A 20,534-nucleotide genomic window follows, 5' to 3' on the forward strand; every position below is an offset into this window, starting at 1 on the left:
GATGGAGCCTAGCTCTTTCTTCTTCTGATCCCTTCTTTCCAACTCTGGTTGCAGGAATCAGTACCACTTGGGTTCCATGTTCTCCATGATGCAGGTAAGCCTCATACACCAAGAAGAGGCATTTATACAGTCTGTCTCTCCTTGTGGCTGCCTATGACTGAATGACAATCAAAACCTAGAAAAGACTTTCAAATCTATCTTTTTCCGCCTCCCCCCCCAAGCCAGTGGAGAAGACTCCACATCCAGGGTGATAAGAGAAAGTATAGAGGAAAGCTCAGTGTGTGCCTGTAGTAGAAGACCTAGCAATTCCTGAAGGGTTCTACCAGGGTGCTTCATTACTACTTTGCAATAGGCACCTTTGGCTCTTCCTATGCAAGAACTGAAGGCATCAGACTCAAAAGGCTCAGGTTGGGGAGGACAACATAAGACCTGTAACACTTGGATATTACATATGTAGAAAGAATATTCACACTATATACAGGTAGATGAGGGTAATCTGTAACAATATACAAACAAAATAAAGAAATGTCTCAAGAACAAGGGACTTAATGGTCTTGGTTTTGAGCTCAGTAACATCACTAGAAGGCAGGAAAAATCCACTGCTGTCAACGACATTAAAGGTATAGAAAATTGTTGTAAGTAAAAACAAGTGAGAGAGCTCTCAGAACTAAAACTCTGGGGTAAGCTTACTGTGTGCTCTGCAGATATTAGTTCTATTACACTTACAGACTGGGAAAGAAAAAAAAAATCCAAACACCCAACTTCTCTGAGCTAGTCACTTTGTGTATTTCAAATCAGATAAAATGAGCTTTAATTCATAACGCAAATAGAGCTGGCAGCACAGGTCCCTTCTTGACAGTATGAGTAAACCCCACATGGACAAAGATAAATAGAAGGGTGCTGCATGCGAAATAAAAGAGCAAAGATTGTTAGACATGTATGTTTTACTATGAGGAACAGAATTCTCTTACACCAGGAGTAACCACATAAATCACAAGGCCTCAGCTCACAACCATTTAACAATCTTCTATAAATACCAACTAAAAATATTCACCTGAAACACATTTGTTTCAATTCACTTCACTGTGCCTATAAATAATCTCCCTGTCAAACAGCAACCCATGCTGATCCACAGACTACTCTAATCAGTTCACATAAATCACTCCTTGCAATTTCAATATATTACTCAAAGAAACTAAAGAATAATAAATAAGCAAGGAATGAATAAACTCTCCTCATTAATCCTAAACTTACACTTCCCCATTTATGCACACCCAAACCACAGCAAAGACCAGATTTCTCAACACCTGTCCTCCAGGTGAATGCTTACCTGAGCTGTTGGATTAGATCTTCCCCTTCTTTAATAACATTGAGGGTAGCATCCAAGGTGGCTGTTTGCTGCTGCTGAAACTGCTTGATGAGCTCCTGAACCGCATCCACGGAGTCAGCACAGACATCCTCTAAGAGCTCCTTCTGCAGATCTTCCATCCATGTCCACAGCTGGGAAGGAGGGGAGGGAAATATAAATCAGAGAGGGATTGAGATTTAACCCTTTTGTTCTCTAATTCCAGATCAGAAAGCATTAACCAGAGATGCATATTTCACATGAGAACTGACCTGAAGTTTTTAAAGACAAAGGTACATTGGTTATTCAATTCTGGTTGGTGCAATCCCATTTTAAGCAACAAAGTAAAATAAATATAGTATCAGATATTTTTTTTCCCAAACTAATACGTGTTTCAGTCTAATATATGACAACAACTAGCCTAATGATATTTTTCCTATTAATTCTTTAACACAACTTATAACTTACAATGTCCTATAGCTGTGACAACCTAGCCCTTTCAGGAGCTGTGTGCCATCAGCTCCTATTAATTTCACATGCAGCTGAAGCCTGTTGCAGGACTGAGACCTAAAATATTTGTTATGTGTGTATAGTACTGACTGAAGTCTAGCTGTACTTGCTCAGCTATGCCTTCCCAGGCAGAAGGTTTTGTGTTCTGCTTTTTCTCTCTCTCTTTTTTTTTTTCTCCCCCAAATGTACCTCAGCCTCTGCTTTTTGACTTTTGAAAATCCCAGAAATAGGAAACAGCAATCTCACCAATCTATCTCACACAGATCCATTCATTCTAAACAGTCTTGACTAACAATCTCAAAACAACAACAACAAAAATCATTTGAGTAAGTGCTCAGATGAGAATTTCCAGCCAGCTGTTCATCAGATATCTGGACAGTGGCAGCAAGCCCCAGCCTCTGGTGGCTGTAAAGCCTCAGAGCGAACAGAGGTTTCCCCTTTAAGCTTTCTCTGAAAAGTGAGTGTAAAATTGCACCAACCGAGCAGGCAATCTGCCAGCAAATCCTAATGACTCCGCCAGAGAGACTATTTTCTGTGCCATGCCTGCCCCATTAACCCACATTCTGCTGGTCTATTCCGCGAGGTAGCAGGACGCACCACGCTGCACCACGGCCCTGGGGAATGTCAAAGGATGCCGTGCTGCCAGCCCAGGGAGCTGCAAAGCAATTTGTCTCACAGGGAGCTGGAGGTACACGTGAAGCAGATGACAGACGCTGTGTGGGGGTGGCAAGAGAGCTGGTAAAAACGTCTCTGTTCAGAACGAGACGCACTGGATCCCCATCCTACGGGATTTCTTCTGAGATTGTGAATTCTGCCTGTCCTTGCACAGCGAGAGGAGGAGAGAGATGCTCTAAGTGCCAGCTGATCGGGCTTTTCACAATTAGGGGCCAAACCTAAGGCTGCCACCCCAACCTAAAACAAAACAAACCAGAACCTGTCCCAGCACTTCTGGTGATAACAGAGGACAGAAAGCCCAGCTCCCTGTGCCCTATCCCCACCTCTGCTTCTGACTCCTTGCTTGATAGGCTACAAGCCACTCACACATTTTAAAATATCTGCTTAATTTGAAGGCTTTTCATTAAGCTTTTCAGACTCAGTTTTGAATATTTAGGGTGAACCCTTCTGTTTATTCATAAGTAGCATAATCATAATTCCTACTCTACTACTGGCCTAAAATGGAATGTCTCTGCTCAGTTTATTTATATATTTTCACTTTCTCAGAGGAAAGACATGATATAAAAAGGCAAATATTAATACAAGAAAAATATAATTAAGTAGTCAGCCTCATGAAATGGAAGAAAGAATGAGAGCATATTTAAAGAACCAAGCAGAGAGCTTTTCCATTTGTGGCCTGAGTTCCGGGTACTGAACTCTGAGAAGCCACCGTAAAAGAAAACGTATTTGTGCCTTTATCTATGAGTCACATTCAGAATCATCCTGGTTTTGAGCTGATCCCTGCTCCCGCTGAAACAGCAGGGACAGCTGGACTATAACAGGCAAGGACCATTTTGGGGGAAATTTTATTTTCTCTGCTTATCAGATCTTCAAGTCATAGAGCACTTTGTAAATATAGAAGAGAAAAATGGCCATGCATATAAATCATTTTTCTGTTTTGAATTAGGAAAGCCAGTATATTTTTAATTTCTTGCTGCTTTTTGTCATATTTCATTTTTTTTCACTTAAGATAGAAAAAAAAAGCTTGGGAAATTTCCTTTACAAAAATGAAAGTGAAATAAAGAACTTGCTTTATTGGTAGCAATCTTCCATTTTCCTGAAATTATCATGTTAGAAAGGGCAGGGAAGAAAACTTCCACCCCCCCCCACTGGGACTTCAGAGGAAACCCAGCTTTTTCAAAGTGTCTCCAGAACCAATCTGTCAGCAGCAGCCAAAAGGATTTGGACCTTTAAGATCCTACGTCACTTTTTGAGTATGCTTCTACCTCAAAGCAGTTTTGAAATACTTAATAAACTGCACTGTACTCACCTGGAACAGAAACACTTGTGAATTTCAGAGAGCACTCAGATATATGAACTCACATTAACTTCGGATGTTCCCATAAATGACCTCTGATTGTAAGGATTTGCATAATAAAAGCTATCAGAATGTAGGTCATCCTTGACTCAGAGGCCTCTAATCCTTTAGACTCCACCAATCCCTGGGAAATCCTAATACAAAGAATCAGTCAGTATTAATAAGATTAGGAAGATCTTTCAGGAACAATTTACAATAGGAACCTGATTCAAAAACCTCCTATGTTATGTGCTACAACTGACGGCACCTGAAATAAATTACCACCAAGTCCCATTTGTGAATGCCACAGAAATGAGAAGATGAATTCCACGTCACCGCAGCACCGAAGTCAGATGAGCTGTTAATCATGAAACAGAAATCACATCCTGGCTTCTTCATGTTTGTCACAACTCAGAAAATCAGTCCCTATTAAGGCTTGATGTTTAATTCTAATGCAACTATTCAACTACTTTTAAAAATCCTCACTATTAAAACGCCAAATCATCAGACACTTTGTGCATTTCCTAATTCAAGCTGTGACACTCTCTTAAACAGCTAGCTAGCTCAGACTGAATGCACACTTTCAAATTTTTGTTGAAATTTGATATAGTACACAGGCCAGCTTTTATGTCATATTTGCAGAATCCAACTCTTTTCTCTTTTATTCTTTGCATGAGCAGCATTTGTGAGCACCTGTCCCATTCCCGTACACGTTCCAAACTACTGCTAGTCTCTCACTGATCCCGTAAAGGAGGTGTGTGGGGGTAGATGCTGACATTTCAAATACTAACACAGTATTTACACATCCAGCTGCAGTGACTTTTACTCTTTACCAGTGACGCACGTCTAGAATACATTATCTCTACATTGTATTGCTTAACACATTCTAATCCACAGATATAAAAGCCTGCAAAATAATGAAGTCTACAAACTTTGTAAGTGTTGACTGCACTAAAGTCTAAGGCAAATATCTAGCCCTAAAACGATCATGCTGCTCCACAGAGGCTCCAGAATTGAGACTTTATTTACCAAAGTAACCATGGCTTTAAACAAGAAAAGCAGTTCTCTTCTTATTACTAGGCCAGTGGAAAGGAAGAATGAAAGCCACCTCTTCTGGGGGAGCATCTGGCACCTCTCAAATGCACTGTAAAAACTTCTTTGTCTTTCTTGGCTATAAAACACAGGCAGTTTCTCTCCATCCAGGAGACAATACAGCTCTCTACTCCCAGCTACTTTATCTGATGCAATACCCTTCATTTTACTCAAGTACTTAATAAGACCACTTACTGGAGGTTTGAAGGACATCTGTGCCTGTCACCTAGAAATTAATGCTTCTGACTTAGAACAAGGGAACACTTAAAAAAAACCACACTGAAACCTAGAGAGATTGCTGAGGAAATCTTGCCTTTATGTTTGGAATAACTATTAAACACCCAGTGTCTGTACACTGCGATGTGCAAATGCCACTGATGAGTTTTAACCCCTGCCTCCAAAACACTTTAAAAACATTGAGTAATGAGACCAGTGAAAAGCAAAGAAGCAGTCAGTTCAATCCATGAGAACAACCATTGTACATTTTTTCATTCAAAACAAGGGTGTTAATGGAAACAAGGAACTTTCCAGGGTATATGGTCTACTCCTTTACAGTGTCAGCGACGTGCCATGTGTTACCGTGAATGCCAGAAAAGCATGTTCATGCCAACTCAATAAAGTGGATGTCCATCACAGAAACCAAGGCTAAAGCAGAACTGAGAAGAATTCAGTGAAATATGGGGGTCCTCTTTTCCCACCTGACTTGCATTGCACACAGAAGCGTGCAGAGAACCAACAGCATGCTGAGAAAAATAAAACAGGTTTGTTCCGAAGAGAGATGTCCATCAATGCTATTTCCCCCTCCTTCTAAGCCAGGCTTATACAAACCCATTCTGAGCAGTAAAACATCTAGCTATTTTATCATACGCAGAAGGAGGTCCCATAAACCCTAGGAGGGGAGATAGGTTTGGGAAACAGATTCTGTTTCAGGTATTGGTTCAGGTTAATTTATGGCAGGACTTCAGCATGTGCATATGTTCATGTACCTGTTGTGAATCTGTTTTCACTGTGTGGCCTTTATAAATTTTTTTTTTCTGCCTTGATTTCTCTCCACCAACATGGTAAAGATAATAAAACTTCTCAGCGTAATTAATTTCCAATAGTCAATGTTTGTTTGCACTTAGAATGCATCCAGGGCTGTTTAAATTGAAGGAAGTGATGGTTATAAATTAAGAGCATACTTCAACAACACTTTCTAAAGTCACAAAGGCATGTTCAAGGTCTGATGGAAACGTCAATGGAAACACATCAAACAATGTATGTAATGATGAGCTGTAATGTGACCGCATGCCACCAGTGAAGTGTCACATGATGACAGCATACCTAATAAAATGTGACAAGACAGGATATGACCAGACGCTACACATGATGAAATGCCACAATATGCGACTTCCATGGTAAGATGCAGCTGGTGAGACACCCTGCTGCAAGATGTAATGTCAGATATTACCAAATCGGTTGAGAAGAAATGGTGAGTGGAAAAAAAGGGAACGTTCTGTGATAAAAAAATAAAAATCTGATCTCTTCCTAACCTCTTTCTTGCTTTTTCCCTTTTCCTTGCCAATTTCTTGACATTCATCCTTGGTTAGGTTGCATCTGGTGCTTCTGTATGCTAACATGTTTTAATTAGTAACCTTGCCTATGGCAAAAGGATTTGCAATGCCTAAACATCTGATGCTTTTTCCAAGTCCTGCATGGACCAGACTGATATAGCACAAAATAATCCCCTCTCAAGGGAAACGTGATTTGGGTAGCTACACTTACATCAGGGAGTGTGAGATCCCCAGCCCAAGGTCATGTAAATGTAATTCAGGGCCTATTTGCTCTAGGAGAAGAGTTGGCTTATTACTGAAGAATCAGTTGTACGCGTTCTATGCTTCTGCTACCATCATGAATTGCAAAAACATGTTCACCTTCTAGTATAATTTTAATATGTTACTTGTAATTACAAATCTGGATGTAATTAGCTGCAGTAATTGTACTAAGCAAATCAAATTTTGCACATCATCATACTGATACATGCTTGGAGAAGTTCTTCCTACATCAAAAGATTTACTCAGATTTACACCAGTGTAATACAGTACAATTTGGTGCAGGAGGAGCTTTCCATAGCTGCAAACTATGCTCTACAAATTCAGCAGTACACTTAAATAAATCCAGGTACCATTAAGTTTTCCACTAAATTGTTCCCTGACTCTAAACATTTCATTACTTCTCAAATGGGAGTTGCACTACCTCTTCCCTCTGTGGTTTTTCAAGCGATTTGCTGTATGACTTGCAGTCTTACCCTGATCTGCTGCTTTGAGACCTTTGTGCAACGTTGAGCTCCACAAAGGAATCTAGGAAGCTCAGAAATAAATCACTTCTGACAATTCTGAATCATTCTGAGACTTGCTGAGGATTAAACAAACTTGCGACCTTTCTCTAACCAAACAGTCCTACGGAATCCATCAACCGGAACCACTACACTGACATTAACCATTTTAAACTAGTTTTATAGGCTCTCTTGCACATGTACACTTAAGAGGCAACAGAACATGTCTTTTGAGTGATGAGTGAATTACAGAAGTGCCCCTGTAAGGCTTTGATGAAGAGTACTCCCTACACAAATTGTCACAGGCACTGGCTGCACACTCTGTTGCCTTTGTATACAACAGCAAGAGCTGCAAGCCCACACACTGCAAACAGGAGAAGCCCATCTTCCTCATTATAAGCCCTTCCTTCCTTATTATAAGACTAATAATAGGGTATTTTAAGAGAGCTGGCACCCCTTGTTTAAAGGTGCTTATAAAACACCCTTCTGGTTGCAGCATGAACCGCTGGTACTTGGAGAGCACGGTGTGCAGGCTGGAGCCCCATCTCCATAACACACAAAAAACATTCAAGGACTCTCTAAAGTTGGTAATATTTGATTCATAGGAAGCAATCAGTCAAAATACCAGCGATTGGCCTGAAAAATGTGGCTGTCAATGTACAAATTGAACGGAAGTCTGTAGGAATCCTTTGGTAAGGACATGGGAGAAAGATGGAAAGAACTTATCTTCCATGCATCTGCCTGAGCTCTGCTGCAGGTTGGACATTTAATTTTTATTAACTTGATTCTGTCTCACAACTTTTTTTTTTTTTTTTTTTGTAAGGTAGATCACAGATGGCAGAATTTTATTCACCAGAGGTCTGGCCACGCTTCAAGCTCATCTGCTTGAGATCTGGATGTGCTACCAGGAGATCACAACTCTCTCCACTCCCAGCTTCTTAATCCTTCATGAAAAAATCTTACTTCTAGATAAGAAATGGACAGGGAAGAGGGGCACACTGCACCACCCCAGCTGTCCTCATTCCTCAGCTTCAGAGCTTTGCTAGCATTACAGAAAAGATTTAAACCTGCAAAGAAACCACCAACAAAGCAATGACTGGTGAATGCTTGCTTTTGGGTCAAAGCCACAGGCTGTGCTCTGGAGATGGGAGAGGGATTTGCTCCTATTTTTTTTTGCTTCATGGTAATTGATTAGTGGTAACTCAGAGTCAACTTTCACACAGCTCACACAAAAATAATGCTTGTTTTACTAGCAGAGCCCTCTCTATAGCCCCAATTATCAGAATCATAATAATAAGCTAGCAGGTAAAGGAACACGTGTCTTCTCCAAGGCATCTGCCTTCCAGGCGAAGGACAGCATACACATACATAGATGTTACCAACACACGCAGAGCTCTGTTCCCTTCATCCACATCTCCTGCTGTCTGCCAGCAAATCCACCTCTGATGGGAATATCAGAACATTTAAAAACCTAGCACTTTTTTTTTTAAATCAGCATTTACTTAATCCCCTGTAAAAGCATTTGCTTCTTCCCCTCCCCTTATCTTGTGAGTTTTCTTTTTACAGTATTCCCTCTGATCAAACTACACTGATTCAGCCCCCAAGAAGAACCACACTCTCACTTGTAAGAGGCGTAAATTCAAAGTTTGATGTTTCACAGCCATGCAGTGAAAGGAGCAGGTATTTTCACAGTCCGCTTTTGTTTGCTGCTTTAGAAATCTCAGCTGGGAATTTTAGCCCACTGAAGGAACAAAATTTTAATCTTTTCAACCAGACACGTGGTCTTCATTCTCACCCTGAAAAATGTTGGAATATGAGATGCCCAGTCAGAGCACATTTTAAACATAGGGAGATAATTTGGGTCACTTTAGTGTTTTATGCTTCCACTGTTTTTAAATCTGGCCATAATATGAGAAAAGCAACAAAAGCACTGACCAGGATGGCAGTTCAGGAAAGAAGTGCTTTTGTGGGAACCATGTGCCCAGAATGAGACGTTTTCAGAGCTTCTAGAAGTTGCCAGAAAGTGGAATTGCTAAATTGATTATCCCCTTCATCATAAATCTGTATAATCTGATGGGTGGTTGCTCTGAAATGTCAATATTAACCGTTAAAGTCAAACAACCAATTATTAAGTTCAGTAACATTAACTGTGAATCCTGGGTCAATTTACAACGAACGACAGGATTATACGATATATCCCTGAACCACTGCCATGTTTGCTCCATGATTAACTTTGATTCATTCTGTCAGCTCTTCTGACTTGAGTCAATAGCAGCAACCCCTAGCCAGTGAGCTTTCTGCTCCCTGCTTCCCAGAAACTCTGCCTCAACGCGAGAGCCAAGCCCTGTCAAAATTAGCGACCTACACAAAATAATTTCCTAATCATGATATTCAACCGAAGCAGAGAGAATTTAATTTCACAGCCCTTGGTTATCAAGCAAAATTAAGTTAGTGGTGCCTGCAGTAAAACACTTCCTAACTGACGGGGTAAACCCACTTTCATTACTCACTTGAGTAGCCCCACTGATGTCTGTGGGGTGACCAAGGTGACCTGCCGAACACAAATAATGTAAGTCTTTCTAGGAAGCTGCCTGACACTTAATGGTCTAAGACTTTGTTCTCAGTTTCACATGGCCTTATCAGACAAGTTGTTCCGAGTGAAACTTTCCATACCAGGTATCTGCCTAAGGCTGAACTTGATGAATTTTGAGGTAAAAGGTCCAGAACGATAGGAAGGGGTAAAAGGAGTTATTCTGTCTGTGTTAGAAAAGGAGTCTTATTTCTGCTTGCATGAGATGCTCCAGACACTCCATGCTTTTAAGCAAGGGTTTGAAATTTTGCAGGGATACCCTTCATGTAAAGAACATATATTATGTCATCCCTGTGAAAATCTGCCCAAATTTGGTCACTCAGAAGACCTCTGTCAAATTCCAGTTTGCACACGTTCAGTAAGAACCTGCTAAGAGTTTGGCAGTTCATTTTTTTTTTTCAACATTAAATACTTCCTGAGCTTGCTCATCATCCCTTCTGTGGGCCAGGTAGGCCTGGCAGGCTCCTTGTGGCACTACAAGTGCTGAGCACCTCCTCGTACTGCTCTGACCAACCGAGAGCCAACAAAGCCTGGACCTGCCTCTCCTACTCTTCCTGGTTTTCACTGCTCTCTTGCAGGGCTTGGGGCAACACAAAGGTGGAAACCTGAAACCCACTGAAAAATGGGAAATTTAGAGGTGGTAAGTCATGCTTTTCATACCCCGAAGAGCTATGAGGCATTTGCAGAACTGTTTTGGAGCTCAGGTTAAGACCCATATGCTGTAAATGGATCCAAATACAGAGAAGTTCCTCCTTGTTTTTTAAGTTAGTGACTTCATGATCAGCCAACACAAGTAATGCAACAAACCTTGACTTCAGCTACATACAGAATACACGTATACTTCCTCTTAAACACCTACACAAATCCTAAAATCTAAAATCCTGCAGATGGAGACAAGACTTTATTTGCATGCAGGTATCACACACATGGAAGCGTAGCCTAACCTCAACACTTACTTGACCAAAGTAATTTCTGGACCCTTCTATAATGTTGTTTAAACCTGTGACACTGAAGCTGAATCAGAAACTGCTGGTAGGAGTACGTTCTGCTTCTCTAAGCAAGAGAAAACAAAACTGTGAGTGCTAAACAGAAAATCTGTATGGGAAGTGGGGACGTCTACAATATATTAAGTCAGCATTTAATTAAGCAAAAAGATTTTAAAAGTTTGTAATGATACAGGAATGTTGATAGTGCCCTTTTCTGTTTACATTTTTATACTTGGAATGATAAAGTCCACTTCAGAACCATAAATATAAAACTGTGAAACCAATGTGAAATGTTAAGATTCAGACAAGTGATTATTTGCACTGAGGTTTTTCAGTCTGCAGGGTGAGATCTTATCACATCTGCGAAATCTTCTCCAGGAGGCTCAAAAACTATTCTCATTTAAATGAAATGGCAGCCAAGAATCTTGTATTATTATTTGATCCTAGAAGCTGAGAGCTCACAAAAGAACATCAACTATCATGAGATTTGTGATAGAATTGCAAGATCTGGCAATTCTGCCACTAATTGATTTAGATCTGAAATAAGATCCTGAATTCAATCACACTTAATCCTGAGAGAAATGATTCAGGTACAAGTCTGTTGGATGCATTTCTCCCACTGATGATTTATAACTTTATCCTGCCATACAGATAATTGGATTTGATTCCCAAGGTAGCAGGTTTCTGCTCACACCATCAGGAATGCCTTGGCCTAAACGAGTAGAAAAATATTGATTAAACACTGAGAGCATCATGAATACTGTAGGACAGTGAGACACAACATCTCTTTTATAGGAAAGGCAATAGGACAACTACCTCACTCATGAGTTACGACACTAACAGTCACTTAGGGGACTGCTCTAAATTGTGCTTCTAAAATGTTTTTCCCATTTCAGAAAGTCATAATTTCAGCCTATTGCATGTATTCTTACAGTAAGGCTGCTTAAAAAAAATCTGAATTATTGTTACGTTTAATTGTTAATCTTTCATATTCCCTCAGCTGTATAGGTCAATGTTTAGTATAAAGAATCCTCTCATGATTATTTGACATGAAGTGAGCAGTGATTCAAGTCTGCTGTGGTATTAAGAAAAAATTGCTCCTAGCTTTCATTGCTCATGGGATATCTAGATTTAAATTTAATTCAGTACTATGTGCTGTCCTGAAGAAATTCTAGCAAGGAAGATTTTAAAGAGAAACATTTATTTGACAAGATGGCTTTTTAAAAATGGGAGCTGTTGAAAGTTTCTCAGATGCTGGAAATCTTAGTAGTCACACATGGAGATGAAGAGGTGAGCAGAGTACAGGTGAAGCAGCGAGAAGTTCACTGTCAGTGCACTCAGCCATGTCTGGGAATTACTGCATCAGAAACACAATTCATCTGCTCTAGGAAGATTGTCAAAAGCAATGTGTTTGCTGCAGGAAGATATTTAGGATATTTCCATAAAAACCTAAAAACCATGTCAGTAAGACTGATTCTTTCTACTTAACTCTCCCTTTCACCAGCTCTGTCTCACAGTAGATTAATATATCAAGAAATAATGAGAATTTGGGAAAGTTAGATGAAAAATATATCTAGGCCATAGTTTCCTGCATTATTGCCAAGAAAACACTAAGCCAACTGTTTATTCATTTCCAAGGACACACGAGAAATACTCATTAATAGTTTAAGAAATGGTTTCTTTAAGAATTACAAAGGCTGAAATGAATAATGACAGTTAGTATTAAGTAATTAATAACGTCTTCTAGAATAACGCAAAACATGTCAGGTGTTAAACACCTTAACATGCCAGCCAAACGGCTTTCTCCTTGCCCCAAGACACTCCCAGGTGAAGTGTTTAAACGGGCATAGTACAGCACAGTACCAAGCACAGCGCTGCAGGTAGGAGGGCAAGGTTAATCAGGGAGGCATGTGTTGGCACTGTAGCTGGAATGCCTCCTGGTAAAACAGCAGCAATGGATCTCAGATGTTCCTGTATTTCACTGCTGTAGCAAAAGGATTTTTGCCTTGCAATCTGCTAGAATTTAAATCTGACTCCACACTCTTTCTTTAGCTCAACTAAAACTGCCATTGACTCAAACAGAATTTTGCTTGATAAACCCTACTTTTAAAATTGGAATAGAATGTTATCTTTGTTGGACTGAAATGCCAGCTAATACGGTGGATTTATTTTTAAGTAGTTTCAGAAAACTAGCATGGATGGTGCAGATCTGGCCTGGACAAGTGGCTAGAGCAAGAACCTGCATCGGGTCCAGCCCAACCCTGTAGGCTGGGAGTTCTCACCATGGCTGGGTACCTCTCCTCGTCAGAGTCTGGGGAGAAATCAGCTGAGCTCAGATATGAAACAGAGAAAGGACATAATATTATCAGAGGCAAGGTGGAAAAGGAAGGATGTTTGTATTTCTTCATTTTTGACGAATTCCACTATCTGTTTTTCATGTTGAAGAACAACAAATACATTGGTTAACATACCATTTTAAAATATGCATGCAGAAACGCATCACTGAAGGAGGCAGGTAGTGACACACAAAGAATTTCAGTGAACCTGCCGAAAGACCTGAGAGTTCAGCTTCCCCAGGAGTGGAGATAACACAGGGGTGAAGATGTGAAAACTTACTTTTCTTGTAGAGCTACTGTGCATCCTCCAGATACTGGGGGGAGGGTGCTGCAGGAGACTGCCATAACTTTTGCAGTCTCTTTGCACCCAATCTAATAGCTATCATTTACCCTGATGAATGTAGATCTCTGGATCCATCCTGACTTCGCTATATTCCACTTTTATGCCACAGCTCCCTCATCTGTCCCTCTGGAGTATGAGAGAGCTTAGGCACCCAGAAGAGTCTGTTCACTCTGGATCTCCCTAAAACTGACCGCAAGTACTTGTGGGGCATCACAGCATCCATCTGTCCCACGGGTAAATGACAATAAGGCTGAGATTTAGGATTCACTCTCAATACCTAGTAAACAGCACTGATGCTGTTACAAAAGATTCTTTTTTTAATAGTTTCAAAAAAGATTGGCATTTTAGTACATCTGCATTTTTATACCCCCAAAACGTGGCTCATTGAAACCAGGTGAGTGCAGCTGGCTAGCTCCCTTCTTGTTGAAGAAGGTTAGAGGTGAGCATTCTACACTGCAACCCAAAACCATTCACACAGGGAGGCTTTAGTTCCCAAACCCGAATTAGGCCACTCAGTACCAGGAATCATCAGAAGAAATTTAGATGATAGAAAACATTATACTGATAGCTTCTTGGCATTACTAGTCACCATCTGCATAGGTGAAGCGAGGTTAATCACAGTAAGAAACTGTTATGAAATAATTTGAGTGAGGAAATAACCAATTAAGTTTCCCCTGTGGCAAACGAAAATAGCTGCAAGCGTTTGAGATACACTGGAAACAATAGCACTATTCACAAGCTTAAAGTAACTATTTTTTTTTTTGGATGTATTTCTGAAGCAGGACATAAAAGGAAAACCCTCATGTATCAATAGCTGTAAAAGACATGCTGAATCTCCAACTATCTTCCAGGCACACATATATATGAATGCGTGCATACATCCTCTATTTAAGGAGGCTCCCCAGCATATTAAAATGTGCTATGTACAACTTGTTTGTAACATGTAAATCAACAAGCACAAGGTAAAGCTTCAGTTTCTAATGGCATCTTTCTGATTAAAGGTGCTGTTGCAAACAGATGCTACAGAGCATGAAAACAACCATTCTGACTAATTCCATCTCTCTCAGCAGAAAGCCTATCTTTAAAAGTCACTCATTACTGAATGGTCTTTGGTCTGCAGAAAAATGTGAAGTATGCTTTAATTACATCCCCAGTGGCCTCCCATTTGATGGCCTGTCCACTGTATCTCTGTCGAGACAGCCTTATCTCTGGATATTTTTCAATTATGCTAAACTGCATTTATTCAGGTCCTCACTGATTCACTGTATCAGTATGTGGCTGTTTGCTCTTTACCCATAATTTTGAAAAGTGAAGTCTGCCTCATTAAAAAATGTAAGATTTCCAGTAACACTTAATGGTTACATTAATTAACATTACATTCAAACAGAATTCCTCTGATGATATGTATCATCCTGCAAGCATGTTTATATCTAATGTGTTAATATCAACTGATGTTCTTACAAGAAAATTCTTGCTTTACAACATACATTCTAGTTGTGAATTAAGCACCAGTTGATCTGTTTGTTATGTCGTTCCTTTATTTTACTGTGCTATTTTGCTCATGTGTTTCATTCACATTTTGTTTCCTTTTTACAACAGCTATTCTTATGTATCGAGTGAACTAGATTTCAGTCTGGCACAACGATGATGCCTTTTCAATGTTATCCGGGTTTTCAGTTTGTACCCAGAGTCAGCCTCTTGCAGCTCTGTGCAGTACACAGAAAAAAAACCCTCATGCACATCTTACCTCTTTGGTGTGGGTATGGAAGGAGACTGACATGTCCAAGAGAAGTTTCCTCTGTTCCACCCTCCGGACAAAGTCCTGAATCCGTACTTCCAGATGCCGGGCTGCTTTATAGATCTCTTCAGGGTCACATTCCCCAGTCTGAGCCAGCTGCTCTGCAGCCTCTAAAAGCTTGTCTGCATTGGTGTACGTATTCTACCGGCAAACAAAGCAAGAAACAGAGTATGAGTAATACAACTGTAGCAAGTAAACCCCTGAAACAGGCTGTTTATACTTTCAAAAGCATGAAAGCAAGTGATTACTAGTGTTTTAAACAATAGTAATAATTCCTACAGGCACTGCCATCTGTGGAAAGAGAATGTATAAAGCCACACAGACTAAGCCTTGAGTAGGCATGAAACAATTTCTTATTTGAAACACACCACCCCAGCCCAGTCCTGCCAGGCACAGGAACAGGACTGTGCACTTGTTTATTTCCAAGTCCCCTGGAATTTCTCAAAGATAATGTAATGAAGCAAGGGGTCTCACCACCTCAGAAGCCAACAGTGCTTCATGTGACACTGGGCTACAAGCTCACTGCAAAGGCCTCCCAATGGCTATCGCATTACAGCATGAAACCAAGTCATCCAGAGATGCCTCAGCCCCAGGAAACATTTCCCTTTCAATGGCTTTTGTGAGATAAATTGAAAGACGGTGTCTTGAAGTTCCTTCTATATTTTTTCCTCTTGTCTGCTGTTCTGCACTGTATTTCTAAGTGGAGTAGGTCCACCTGATTAGCTGGCAGCTGCCAGTATGCAACGCTTAGATTGGTTTGGAGGGGTAGCATTTCCAGACTGCCCGAGCCATGTACCTGCCATCCATTACAAAAGGATTGGAACACTTCACTGCCCTGAATGGATTTACCCCATAGCCATGGCCTTTGTGATATGAGACCCCTTACCCCGACCTCACAGGGGGAACTGAAGAATGCAGAAGCTCCATGAAGTACTCAAAACACGCTAGGCTGAAGGAAGAGAGGTGAATCCTACTTCACCAAACTTAACTCAGCTTTCAAAGTACCCGCTCATGCTTTCCGTCCCTCTTTCACGCTTGCAGAAAACACCACTGAACCAATACACCTGAGATTCTCATAAATAGCAGCAGAAAGGTAATGGGATTGCAGGCCATCTTCCCCATAGCCAGGAGTTAAAGATAGTCAGCCCTTGCTGTCACAGAAAAGCTTTCTTATCTCAAGTTGAGGGCTATAGCTCTGTGGTGTTAAACACTTAATACAGAGAGACAAAAATATCAGCTTGAGGTAAGGAGTTTCCAGTACTGGGTGGGATCTTCAGAAATGCTCAGCCTTGGCCTACGACTGCTCCCACTGGGAATTTTAACTTCCCCATCAATAGAAGCAGAACTGTAGCACTTTCCTTTTCAAAATCCTACTGAGAATCCTCCTCAATTTAAAAATGCATTAACTTGAAACATGTACTTAAAAGACATTTCAAAACTGTGGACACACGTACTTCAGAGCATTAAAGGAACACTGTCAAACATATAAGCCATAAATCAAGTCCTGTTGTTCTTACTGGGATAATACCTTGCTACAATCAATAGCTGTTACTAAAGAAAATATTGAACACGAAGATGGAACACTGGCTTCCAAGTGTTTAATGGGGAAAAATATTTCCAGTTATAAAAAGCAGAAAGAAAACAGCTCATTCACTGTTCATTTTCCCAGTTTCTGAGGGCTGACTATAAATACACAGTATTTGCATTTCTCCTTTTGGACTGTGAAGAACACATTCTAGACAGTTTTGTTACCAACAGTAAATTTTTATTCCCTCACTTTCAGGTCACTGCTGTAATGGCTAGGTTGTTAACAGTGGCAAAACTTTATGTTTTAATAACCATTTTTTGGAAACCTCTTTAGCTGAGAATTTGTAAAAAATTTTCCATTTAATATGATCTGAATTAGGGTCCAGTTTCACTTAACAGCATCCTTTCTGAATAATCCTCTTCCAACAGTATTTGGAGCACGTGCCAAAGCTAGCACTGTTTTTCAAAGTCTACTCTACTCTTGGCTTTTTTCACACATTACCACTACAACAGCAGAAACACCAGTGCAGCTCCCTAGGGATAAGACTGTCCCTTGCTTTTGTGTAATATTTAGTACTCTTTTAAACACATTCACACTCTGCTTATAGAACAATTTTGAGAGACAAACACCTTGTTGAAACACAGTATGAATACAACTCTCATACTTTTATCCTAGCACCTATATACTTGCATCCAACTCAGCTGAAAACCATTGTGAGTTTACTGATCCCAGGATGTGAGTCGGAACGAGGTGAGTTCACTGATGTGATGATCAGTTACAAGTAGTGGCCTGGATGGCGAAAAGGGTGTGGGCAGAGCCCTAGGCTTTGAGGAAGAAAAAGAATGAAGATTGGCCTCAAAAGAGGCTCTGGCCATGGTGTACAGACACTAAAGGATGCAGTGGTCCTGCAGTAGCCCCTTTGGATTACACAACATTCTCCAAAGGCAAAGGGAATTTTCTACAAGGAAGCTGGCTGGGTGTGGATGGAGATGTATATTGTGTCTGCCCAGGGCTCTGCCAGGCACTGTCAACATATGACACAAGTTTGCATCTGCAAGGTATTCATACCTAAATTTAGCCAAGACTGCTATAGCTGTGAACACTTACTGTGGACAACAAGCCTGAACACAGCACATTTTGAGCTTAGTGAAATCTTTGTCCCCCTGCTTTTTATCTGTTCCTACTGAGCTTCCAGCTAATTATCTGGGTTTTAAAAACAGGTGCAGTTTATGGTAGGAAAAACACTAATGTCTTCATCCCTGCCATTCCAGAAGGAAGGCTTGGTGCTGAGAGATTTCCAGCTCAGTGATGCAGATTCAAGAGGTTTAGATACACTTCAGATAAGCAACCACAGCTGGGAGTTAACCGCACTTGCCTTGAACTCCAGAGCTTGATGTATTTGTGAACGGATTGTCATCTACTGTCAGATGAAATACAAATACAGCATATGCCAAATAAGCTAGAGGTTAGCTCTTTAGTGAGAGCCGGCTCTATTTTTGTTTGTTCTGCTCATTTGTTTCAAGTGCAAATAAATCATATCGAGTTGTTATGCATATCGAATATTTTCAGGTACACTTATTTCTCTACAAGTGCCGTATTAAAGCTATCTTCAACCTGAGAGCTTCAACCTGGTTGGTACCATAATGCTCCACTGCTTGCCTGCTTCACACTTTCACATTTCCATCCCGAGCTCCCTCTCTTGCTAGCAGGCTCTTCAGAGCACAGGTCCTTTTTTCATCTGTTTGAAGCACTTTGTACATTTTTTTGGTGTGACATAACAAGTTCTAGATCAGGGCGCGGGGAATCCAAGAAAGAATTAAGTCTCATGATGAAGAAAAGCATATAATAAATAGGTCTTCCTTTACAATTACCTTCTTGACCCCCTGCCACAAGAGTGCTTCAGATTCCCAGCCCTCCCAAGACCTGGAAGGATGTACCCGGAGCACCAGATCTAGGTACATCTCCACAGTGGCACCAAGATACAAAACCTTGGAAGATACTATGATCTAATGCAACCACTGGAAAAAAAAATGCTGCTAGAAGGATATTCATAGCCATCCCCTTTTCTGCAAGCCCCAACCCCACAGAATATTTTCTATGGCATCCTGAGGAAGAAGACACCAAAAATGTGTCCCCTCCAGAGGGGAGAACCTATGCAGAATCTCTTTTCTGCACAAGGATTTGTGGAAACTAGTTCCTGTTAAACAATAATAGCACTAATTACACAGAAAAAAAAATCTTGGAGCTGTAACATGATATACTCTCTGAAAGTTTAGTGGTGCGTGGTACTTTTCCCTGAAGTTGCTTTAACCCCTGAGAAAACTCAAAATCCTTGAATTTCTGTCTCAGTGATCTACTAACTGGCATTATGTACTTCTGAACCATTTCAAGAGCAAAAACAATTTCTATCTCAAATCTCTTAGTATCTTTCTATACTAATCTTTCCATGATCAGCTACTCAACTTGTGAAGTCTGCAATTACACAAAAAAATAGTAAATGCATGCTTCAGGCTTCAGAATAGAAACAGCTGTAGTATATGATTTTGGAATTCGTTTTTTCATCTGTCTTCTGTTTGTTGCAAATAAAAAAAGAAACACTATTATGGAAAAGAAACAGACTAGCAAAACCCATACAATAATCCCTACCACAATTCAGAATGAGAGGTGCTTGCAGTCTGAACACATGGCAATATTTGCTAATAAGATTCTCATAATTTTGGTTCTTAATTTTTAAGAGTTTGACATTCTGTAGCAAATTAAAAAAAAAAAAAAAAAGACTACTTATGAGAAAAGCTGATGTGAAATTTCCCTGTTATACTTACTACACTTTCCTTTTTACTTCATACCAACAAATGCCAAAATGCCATGATCAATTTCTGTCTCTGAGCAGATCTCATCTGAGATTCAACCACATCTCCAGGTTAATGTGTGAAGCTGTAGCAGCATCAGGAGTGTATTATCCAAACACAGCTCCTTCAGCTAACTGCCCAAGAGATCTCCTTAAAGTTGAAACCAACATTACTGTATCCATAATCCTTGTATCATAGATGTATTTTGTCAACCATTCTCTCCAAATCTATTTAACTCAGAGTAGGAATTGCACTGATTCTCAACATCGGAGAGTACTGGCTACATGCAGCCAGCGTTGGCCTCACCTGCTACGGAGAGAGAAAATTGCATTACAATGCTTAGTACCAACAATTCTGCTTTGAAAGACTTTGGCATATTTTTTCTAAAAACAAACAAGTAACAACAACAAAAGAAAAAAAAAAAACAACACCTGAATAATGCATCAGTTCTTGTCCCAATGTAAAAGTTAGAGGCATCAGAACAGAAATATTTTGCCTTTCTTGTTTACGATATCTATTGCAACCTAAAGTCTAATAGTTTAGTCACTTAGAGACAAATTATTTTGAAAACATTTGAAAGACATCAAATTAGTGCAGCATTTTGCTTTTGACCCAAGTGCGTTTTCACAAAATGATTCCATGTAAAGTTTTCCCTCCAGATCTAGCAATTAGACTTGTAACGAGTTTATTGCTGCATGTTTCTATGCAGATTACATTGAAAATGGCTGTGTCTAATAGTCGTCCAGGGAAGAATTTATGGCTCAAAGTTGGGCTTGTCCCCCCCTCCAAATAATCTCCCCTTTCACGGTATTTTACAGCTGTTTATTATATC

General features: G+C 40.2%; 1 protein-coding gene across 1 annotated transcript in view; it reads right to left on the reverse strand.

The window, feature by feature from the left end:
* KALRN (kalirin RhoGEF kinase) overlaps positions 1–20,534 on the reverse strand; it is a 497,270-nt gene that overhangs the window by 190,339 nt on the left and 286,397 nt on the right. Inside the window, exons 11-12 of the mRNA XM_050711733.1 lie at positions 15,275–15,466; positions 1,331–1,500 (exon numbers count right to left, since the gene is read on the reverse strand). Coding sequence (XP_050567690.1) covers positions 1,331–1,500; positions 15,275–15,466 — 362 coding nt within the window. The remainder of the gene's footprint in view (positions 1–1,330; positions 1,501–15,274; positions 15,467–20,534) is intronic.

The sequence above is a fragment of the Cygnus atratus genome, chromosome 6, assembly GCF_013377495.2.
Source record: "Cygnus atratus isolate AKBS03 ecotype Queensland, Australia chromosome 6, CAtr_DNAZoo_HiC_assembly, whole genome shotgun sequence".
In the NCBI taxonomy this organism is placed as follows: Eukaryota; Metazoa; Chordata; class Aves; order Anseriformes; family Anatidae; genus Cygnus; species Cygnus atratus.